Source organism: Pterocles gutturalis, unplaced genomic scaffold, assembly GCF_000699245.1.
Source record: "Pterocles gutturalis isolate BGI_N339 unplaced genomic scaffold, ASM69924v1 scaffold3680, whole genome shotgun sequence".
Lineage (NCBI taxonomy): Eukaryota > Metazoa > Chordata > Aves > Pterocliformes > Pteroclidae > Pterocles > Pterocles gutturalis.
This window is the reverse complement of record NW_010138037.1, coordinates 14,802-24,489: the sequence shown is the minus strand read 5'-3', so window position 1 is coordinate 24,489 and position 9,688 is coordinate 14,802. Positions and strand designations below refer to the sequence as shown.

Genomic DNA, 9,688 nt, shown 5'->3' with positions numbered 1-9,688 from the left:
CAGGAGAAGGGATTGGTTGTGTTTTAACACCATGCCAAGGGGAAACAAGAGGAGCCTGATCTCCAGAGCCCAATCTGTCCTCAACCTGCCAAAGAGCAAGGTGTGACCTCAAACATTGGGTTCCTCCTCCCATAGCATCCCACCCAGGACAAGGATCCTTCCAGCTTCTTCACCCCTGGCCAGGGTGTCTGTGACTCACCCGGCTATTGGGGAGAGGTGGTGGCTCTGGATGTGGTGCCTATCGGGATACCACAGTCCAAGGCATACAGAAAAACCCCTGTCTGTGACCTGAGGCTGCATATTATCTAAAGGATTAACCTGGGGCACATCTACAGATGCTGGTAGTAGCTGGAGCCCAGATTCCTGTGACTGAGGTCCATGGCTCCCACTCACTCCCAGGAAACCTCCCCAGACGTCTCCATCCATCCTCAGTGGATGCCAGAGAGCATGCCATGGACCACCCATCGCAGGATGCCACTGAGTCCTGGGCATGACTTGGTTGTGTGAGGCTGAGGCTGTGGAGACCAGATCTCCTCATTCACCCAACTGTGCTGCTCCCAAAATCTGGAGCTGTAACACCCTTTTGTGGGACAAATTTACAGTGGCAGGGCTCAGAGACAGGTAAATAGAGAGCCCAGAAACATCATGCTCCACATCTAATTTGTAACATTTCTCTAAGCCAGTTTAGGGCTTTTCTCATTTTTCTTAGGAGTGGCTAATTAAGAGAAAAGGCACCTCTGACCCTGGAGCAATGTTCCTGATTAGAAGGAGGAATGGGTAGACGTTGATTCTGCCAAGCCAGGGCTCTTCTGCTGGGAACTTGCCAGGGAAAGGGAGGGAGGGACCCAGCTGTGCCAATTTGCTGAACCATGGTACAAGTCAGCATGAAATTCCCCTGGGAGACAGGCCAGAGTGGTGTATCTGAAAGCCTTTATGGGATGCTGAAACTGTGTAAGGGAGAGTTTCAGCGACTGGTATAAAGAGGCTCATCTTCCCTGCAGCAGAGAGAGATCACAGAGTCCCACTCACCTCCCACCCCCAGCACTGATGGAAAGGAGGATCCCTCTGAGCATCCACCTGAGGATCATGAGGAGCCACCTGAGGATTGCTTCCCCTCTTCTGCCCAGCTTTAAACCCCTCCCCAAACTGGTAAATGCTCCATTAAGCTTTTCACATCAGGAGAAAAGAAGTTCATTTTATTTTTTACAGGAGATAAAAAAGTTGCTCAAAAATACCAAGAGTGACTTGAAAATTACTGAGTACTGCCTTATTGTGTGCAGGATTGGGGCAGCTTCCAAAAAGAGTACGAAGAAGACACACACAGCCTCCATCCTTAAGGGGAACCCTGCTGACTATGCTTTTATTTATGGTGGTACATCAATACCCAGCGAGGTACCTGCAGCAGGAACTCTACTCCAGCAACGCAGCAATGGCATATTGAGACCTGGCATGCAAAAACCTCTTTGGAAGCTGACAGTGGCTCCTGTTATTTGGTCTAATGTGATTTGTAGTTAGGAGCTCTCCTCTGGGATGTACAAGGAGGGGGCTCCTATGGGAAAATCTGCCGGGACCCTAGAACTGGGTTTGGCCCATAGTGGGTCCATGCTATGGCCAAACAGGGATGGATCCACTTTTATCTCTCTTCATTGAGTGCAGAATTTCTTGGGGTCTTAAACAAATACCTCAACTTCTCTGACACTGCCCATGACATGGCTGTATAATTTGGTGGTTGCTGAGCTTTGGTTGTGGGCAAGACTCAAATCTCCCACCATCTCTCCAGCCAGTAGCTGATCTTCCTGCTTTCCTTCGCCTCTCTGCCTGACATAGTTTGTGCACGTCATTTTATACAGTATTGTTGGGCTGGGGAGGGCATGGAGTCTCCATTTCTGGAGTCTTTGAAGAAGAGGTTGGACTCTTTTTGGGATGGTCTGCACAAGGTGCAAAGTACCTTGTCCTGGCTTCCCCATCACTGCCCTCTGCTTACGCATCTCGGGAAAATCTCAATCCATACCTTGAGAGGCACTCACCCACATTTGAGTGGAATCTTAGCAAAGGACCAGTTGTAATAATACTTGGGTCTTTCAAAGAACATTTCTATCTGTGGGTCTCAAGAAGCTTCACCAAAGTACCCTCCACTTTTTGGTGGAGGAAAAGGGAATGTCCAAAGTTAGTACTTTATTTGCAGTGACGGGACAAGCCAGGCACAAAACACGCTCATGCTCCTAAACTTGCAAAGATACTGTCTCCCATCTCTGCTCCCACTGCCACCCAGACAACACTCCCTGCCCCAGCACTTGTAGAGGGCAGGAGATACTGCTTTTTGGGGACAGCAGCAGCAGGTTCCTGCTTTGTGCTTTGCAGAGTGCTCTGCAGCCTCATGGCTCTCTATAGATCATAGAATCATAGAATCACAGAATGGTTTGGGTTGCAAGGGACCTTAAAGCTCATCCAGTTCCACCCCCTGCCATGGGCAGGGACACCTCCCACTAGCCCAGGTTGCTCAAAGCTTCATCCAGCCTGGCCTTGAACACTTCCAGGGCTGGGGCATCCACAGCTTCTCTGGGCAAGATGTTTCAGAATAAATATATTCATGGGTGCTTTAAGGCCACTACAATGCACAGATCATTTTTGCTTCAGGGTACTCACTGCTGGCTCAGACCTACAGCCTGCTCGGAGCTGCTGGCTCGCTTGCCCAGCTCTACACACACTTGCATGCCTGCTCCAACCCATCTCAGGACCAACAATCTCCAGGCACCACAAGATGAGCAACGTGCTGGAGAACACCTCCCCACATTGACCCCCAGCAAGAAACCATGATGGCTGTCAGGAAAAGGGTGGTCCAACCTCCCTGCACCCGGTTGTCCGGTGGGTTTGCAATCTGCAGGATGAGGCATGTCCAAATGAACTTCAGCTTCACGGCAAGGTGATCCTCCATGGGACTGGTCTTCAGAGACACGGAGCAGCCACAGTCACGGCGGGAGTCACTGCAGCCTGCAAGCACTCGGCACCCTTGCAAAGAGAATGGCTAGGACGGAAACCTAAAGCCAAGGCTCTGTCCAGGTTGTCTCTCTTGTTTCTAGCATGGCAATTTCTTATTTTTCCATCAGGCTTTTGGTATCCAGGTGTCACAGTTGGAGGGCTTAGGGCAGCTTCATATTTTCAAACCGGCAAGACCCTGTTCCAGGCAGAGCTGGTGATTCCCTGCTGAATTCACAAGCATGCAGTCTTATACTGTAGGCAAATATGGCAGCAAACTCACGGCCCATGGTCCATCCTCCCCATCATTCAGAGGACAGCATGTATGGGGAGTATATCGCAGGGGTGAGGGCTCCAGAAGCACTGAGCTGTCCTCCACTTTTTCATTATGATGTCCCTCAACAAAGAACCACGTAAAAACAACTGAGAACTGAACTGATAGAAAGAAAAAAAAAAGACAAAAGCACAGCTGAAGGAAGAAGGGCTGAGCAAGAGGGGATCAGGCTTTAAAAACAATGGAGCCCTTCAGCTGAGCTGGTTCGAGGCCGTCCGTGAAAGCGAGGAGGAAATACATCACCTTGCGGATCTGGGCTAACTCCGCTACCCGCTCCCCAAATTCCTGGGCATCTGCCTCGTTGCACTCCACCTCCTTGGCCCCTGGCTTCTTCCAGAAAATGCCAACTGGCTCCAGGAGCTGCCGGTTCATAAGGTGGGTGAGATCAGGAGTCCAGTGCTGGGAGGTGCCGGTCACCGTGACCTTCCCAGGTCCCTCCAGCCGGATGTCCCAGCGGAGGAAGCGCAGGCTGTGCTGCCGGATGAAATCCACTCGGTAGACATACTCGTTGGGATGCAGCAGCTTCTCGCCATCCTGGGGCCTGATGTTTTTTTGCTGCAGGCTCTGGAATCGCAGCCGCATGCACTGGGTGAGCTGCTCATCACGGACGAAGGGCAGCTCGAGCATCCCTGCCGCGGCTGCCATCACTTCAGCTGCTCCTCTGCTACGTCCTCAGCAACGTTTGGCTCTCAGACAGGACATGCAAGAGAAAAAAATGCCACCAAACCCCTGGAGCCGGTGCCCCCTCTCCACGGTCCCAGTGGTGCTAGGCAACCCGGGCCAGTGACGCAAAACACCCTCCGGGGCTTCCTCTGGGTGCCCTCCCGCCTCGTTTGCAGATGAGGAACTGCTGGTGCTGCTGTGCACGATAATCTATAGGGAAGGGATGTCTGATGTCAGCCTCCCTGGCAACCTCCCTGACAACTGCTCCCAGCAAGCCGGAGGGTGGCTCGTTATCCCAAAACGAGGACATGCAGCCAGGGGTGCCACCCGACAGGTCTGGGTGTCAGTGGCTTTCTCTGAGTGTAGGGTCACAGGATAATTCAGGTTGGATGGAGACTCTGGAGGGGTATGGTCCAACCCACTGCTCAAAGCAGGACTTATTTCAAGGTTAAATCAGGCTGCTCAGGGCTTTGTCCAGTCCGTCTTTCAGTATTTCCATGGATGGAGATCCCACAGCCTCTCTGGGTCCCTGTTCCTGTGTCTGACCACACTCATGGTGAAGATTTTGTCCTGTGACTGTGCATCCCCAGCATGATTCTGGCTCCATCTTGCCTGCACCCCCCATTAGGTAGTGCAGACAGCAATAAGCTTCCTCTTCACCTTCCCTCCTCCTGGATGCTCAAATTCACTTCTCTCAGCCTCTCCTCATAGGTCCTGTGCTCCAGACCATCTTGGTGGCCTCCATTAGGATCACTTCAGTCTGACATTGTTCAAGGCCAGGCTGGATGGGGCTTTGAGCAACCTGGGCTAGTGGGAGGTGTCCCTGCCCATGGCAGGGGGGTTGGAATGAGATGATCTTTAAGGTCCCTTCCAACCCAAACCATTCTATGATTCCACGACATCCAGATCAACCATGTTGTGCTGGTGGGTTGTCCACACAGTGAATGGGACAAAGGGGGATAGTGGTGAACGTGTTTCTCTTTGCAGGGTACCAGGTGGCTCCATGATCCTGAAGAGAGGTGCTGTGCCAAGCCATGTCCCTTCTGCCAAGTGGCTAAAGCACAGCCACAGTTTTGGTGCAGGATGGAAACGGCCTGAGTCCTGCAAGTGTGCTGTGGTATCTTTGATGTAGTCACCAGTTTGGACACTTGGAGAGATCAGGGGTTTCAGCACAAAGCTCTAGATATTGTGTGGACTCAAGTTGTTTCGGTTCTCTCCATCCTCTGCCTGTGACTCAGGTTGGCTTCTGCCACATGCCATGTTCACAGGGCACTTTGGAAGCTCCAACCGTGTTAAATGAACTCCAGGAAACAGCTTTTTCCAAAATATTTTTACAAAAGGCTGTGCCATCACCTGGATTGTGTCATACTGGACTCACAACCACCCAGAATGATCCCTGGAGGCTATCGCTTTGACTTCCAAAAAAGACCATCAGAAGCTGGCCTTGGCCAGACAAACCACAGACACCAGGGGCCCAAGGTGCGACATTTTCCTGGGAATTGTCCTGCAATCATCAGTCTGCTGTTACTCCTGAAGACCCTGAGCACAGAGTCAAAAAAAGCTAAGAGCTACACAGACCCATTTGAAGGGAAAATAAAGAGGTCTGAGGAAACCAGACCCTTCTGGCTGTTCTCTGAGCTCTTGCCTCACTTGTTTACTAGCTTTCAAAGACCTTTAGCAACAAGGCTGTTGATCCAGCCCTTGGGTTTTAAAAGTTAAAAATACCTTCAGGTAACCCTGGAGACCTTTTTGACCTGAGCTACATGTGACAATGTCACATGGACCTTGCTGGGACTGCCTTGTTTGTTTTTTTTGGATGAGGCTTTGAGCAACCCGGTCTAGTGGGAGGTGTCCCTGCCCATGGCAGGGGGTTGGAACTCGATGATCTTTAAGGTCCCTTGCAACCCAAACCATTCTGTGATTCTATGATTCTATACCCCCATACGTGGTGGCAGTAGAAGGAGCAATGACTTTTCACCTGATGATGAACAGACTGCGGCGGGGTCCAGCGCCCAGGCACCGTGTGATGTTCCTTCTCTGCCCTCCTGAGATACAAGATCAGCTTTCAGGGTCTTCTCCGAGAGCAATAACTAACACTGAGTTGGAGAAAACCTATGCAAAATGGACTTTGGGAGGTCAGCGCCCGCAGAGCTATCTGCTCATGGTATCCCATCCAAGACTTCTCTGCACTCTGGAAGCAACTGAGGGGGAAGGAGACCTGGCTAAGTGGTGGAGATGGAGGGTTGTCTGAACCACTTGGCTTCACAGTCTGGCCCTTGTCCCTCGTTTGCTGAGCAATAACGATGGAACCTGTGGGAGCACAGGTACAGAGCCACCAACTCTTTAGGACAAAGCACTGCTGGAAATTGTTTAACACCCTCTCTCCACCCCATTTCAAGGCTTTTCTATCATTTCATAAGAGCTAGATACCTCTGAAGGTCCACAGAAAGGGTATTATAGCCAGAGCATACCTAAAGCCATGTAGGGTCAGCCAAAACTCAGGAAATTAGAAAACACCTTTAAATTAACTTGCAGTCCCCCATTCCCTCTCAGTGACTCAAACACCACAGGCTTAATGGGAAGAGGGTGCCTTGGGGTGAGGCAGAAGAAAGTCTATGAATAAAATAATCTCTTGGGATACACAGGGATGTGTATCTTTCTCTGCAAGATCACTTGCTCTACAACTCGGCAGCCCATGGACTTTTTAACCTCCTCCTCTCATCATGTGGCTGGCCTGTCCTTCTCCCTTGAAGGTATTCCTCCTCCCCACACTTGAGAGAGGCGGTTTCACTTTTTGCAGTGGAGCAAGGGACACAGAGCTCCTAAGTTATGTCCTGGTGTAAATCAGGATTACATTTCGAAGGAGCAATGGGAGACCTGGTCCAAGATCCCTGGACGGATATTTCAGTGATACTAAAACCTGCATCAGCATCTTTCAGCTCCTCCTGGGCTCTGAATCAGAGACATTTTGGTGTCTAATGACAACAGATACCTCCAGGAATGTTATCACAATTGCATGTGCAACTGTACGGAGGACCAAGAGGTCCATTACTTCTGTGACAATGAAGGGCTCTGAGATATTTAGCAAGGACTTTGCTCTAATCCCAGCACATCCAGCAGAGCTGGTGTCTCTTGGGACAAAGGGGTTAATCTATGTGCTTGATATAATCTATGGGTTTGATATCTTAACTTTGCTTTTAAAAGTTGCTGCCGCAGTTTACAGCCACGCTTACTCCTGGCATCTCATCAGAAGCCCTCAAAGCACCCTGTAAAGAGTCAGCAGAGGTCTCATCTAATTCAGAGGTTTCCAAAGCAGGGGTGTGCTGAAGCACATCTGACCAAAGCCCTGTAGAGCATCATTGGAGCAAACAACTGGGAAGGAAGGCTTGGGGAGAGGGCTGCAGCTTTTGCTTTTGCCAGAAGACAAACCTTTCTGAAAGAAAGAAGAGGCAGATAAAGAAGAACCTCTGAGAGTTAAGGGCACGGAAAATGAGAAGTCACAAACACCCACAGCCAAATTGCCAAGGGAAGAAAAGCAATGCTACTGGCAAACTGAAATAATGAGGTGTCCAAAGGGACCCAGCTTCTGTTCGGTTGGCATTTCCCAGGGCAGGGCTGGAAGTGAATGGTGAGGAGAGAAGACAACTCGCCCACTCTCCCTTGGGAGGCTTCGATGCAGAGGAACAAGCTAAACAATCCCTTGCACCATGCCTGTAACGAGAGCAACCACAGCCACGATGGGAGGAAACCTGACTGCTTATCCAGAAGCCAACAACAGCTATCCTGTTCCCATAAAAGAAAAGACTTCATTTAAATAAAAAATGGGGATGCTGCAACAAACACAAATTCCCAAGGCTGAGCTTAGCGTTCATGATCACAAAACACATGTGCAACAGAGACTGGGAGTACCCCAGCCCACAGAGTTGATGCAAAGGAGTAGGGTGGAGGAAATATTCAGATCATGGAATCATGTAATGGCTTGGGTTGGAAGGGACCTTAAAGATCATCTTCTTCCACCCCCCCTGCCATGGGCAGGGACACCTCCCACTAGCCCAGGTTGCCCAAAGCCTCATCCAGCCTGGCCTTGAACCCCTCCAGGGATGGGGCATCCACAGCTTCTCTGGGCAACCTGGGCCACTGCCTCACCACCCTCACAGGAAAATATTTCTTCCCAATATCTCATCTCAATCTCCCCTCTTTCAGTTTAAGCCATTACCCCTCGTCCTGTCCCTCCACCCCTGATCCAGAGCCCCCCCATCTCTCCTGTAGCCCCCTTTCAGCACTGGAAGGTGCTGGAAGGTCTCCCCGGAGCCTTCTCTTCTCCAGGCTGAACAACCCCAACTCTCTCAGCCTGTCCTCGCACAGGAGCTGCTCCAACCTTCTGATTACCTTCGTGGCCTTTTCTGTACCCACTGTAGGAATTCGGTGGCTGCATTTTGCAGTAAAATCTATGAAAAGGTGCTTGAAACTTGCTGGTCTCTTGTCCTACAATGAGACGCACCTGTACCAGGGACTGAAGCTCACGTTGGTCTTGGCTTTCACAGGCTTGACCTCTTCTGCAGCTGATATGGCAGAGATGGGCACAGACTATCCAAGGATGTGGCACTGAGGTCCTCCTTCCTGCCTTATACCTCTGTGGTTGCTCCTCTGGTCTGCTGACCCTTGGTCTGGTGCAGTCCCATTTGTGGCTTTCTGATCTGCAACTCCATCCCTTTGGACCCCACACTCAAAGGAGCACTGTTACACGGTGCAATCCATGGGATGGATGCTCTGGGGAAGCAGCAGCTTGGGAGAGATGCTAATATCCTGAAATCACCCCACCTGCCCCTGCACCAGATGTATGTCTCATTGCCAAGGTGGGCACACACAGAGCAGCCAAGGAGAGGTAACACCACGGGAACGAGGGAAATGGGGTCAAACGCTGCAGCTGAGCATCCTAATTTTTGTTCTTCTTCTTGTGTGGGGAGGGTCAGATTTAGGATCTCGAGGACAGGATGGGACTTGATTCACTTGGTTAAGGAAAAACCAGTTTGAGTGTGATGTGACTGCAGTCGTGACGACTGACGTTCCCTTGAAAGATTGTCCTTTAAGGGAGGTTTATGCACATGAATAGTTTTTTAGAACCTGAAGCATCCCTCAAGAACCAATTTTTGAGCCAGACAAACACAACACAAAGCCAAGGTGTTGTTCCCCTGGCACGGGGAACCGCTTACCTTCTGCCACAGAGACTCTCGGGATGCCAGGGAGGAGCAGGCAGCCACGAACCAGCAGTTCCCAACCTGGCCCTGGTGTAAGTCATGGGAGCTGATCCCATCCACAAAGAGACGTGGGTCACTGCAGATTTCCTGTGGGACAGAAGAAAAACAGACACACTGGGTAAGCGAGGAGACACGAAAATCAGGAGAAAGGCTTCTGGGCAAAGGAAAATCTCTTTTCTCTCTTTCTCAGGCTCTACTTAAATCCCACCTTCAGCTTTTGGCTGGCCTCACTCATCACGCCGGTGGCAGAAGGACCCTGTCCTGCCTTCTGCTCGCACCAGGACATGGGCAGCATCTCTGCCAAAGTGACACCAGACCTAGTCCCTACTCCGTTCCAGCATCATCACAGCTTTGCTATAATTATCCCTGGTGATAACAGTACCTTTTCACACCATTACAGCCCTAGTGACCCATGCCCTTTTCTAAGTCCACTCTTTGTTTTTTTTCTCATAAGCCC

The 9,688-nt window shown here is 50.7% G+C and overlaps 2 protein-coding genes across 2 annotated transcripts in view; both read right to left on the bottom strand.

The window, feature by feature from the left end:
- Positions 1–9,466, bottom strand: part of CAPN5 (calpain 5) — a 21,552-nt gene extending 12,086 nt beyond the window's left edge. The window contains exons 1-2 of the mRNA XM_010082815.1: positions 9,440–9,466; positions 9,187–9,318 (exon numbers count right to left, since the gene is read on the bottom strand). Coding sequence (XP_010081117.1) covers positions 9,187–9,318; positions 9,440–9,466 — 159 coding nt within the window. The remainder of the gene's footprint in view (positions 1–9,186; positions 9,319–9,439) is intronic.
- Positions 3,476–3,955, bottom strand: OMP (olfactory marker protein). The gene has a single exon (XM_010082814.1). The coding sequence runs from the start codon at positions 3,953–3,955 to the stop codon at positions 3,476–3,478; it is 480 nt and encodes a 159-aa protein (XP_010081116.1).
- Positions 9,467–9,688: the final 222 nt, after the last annotated feature.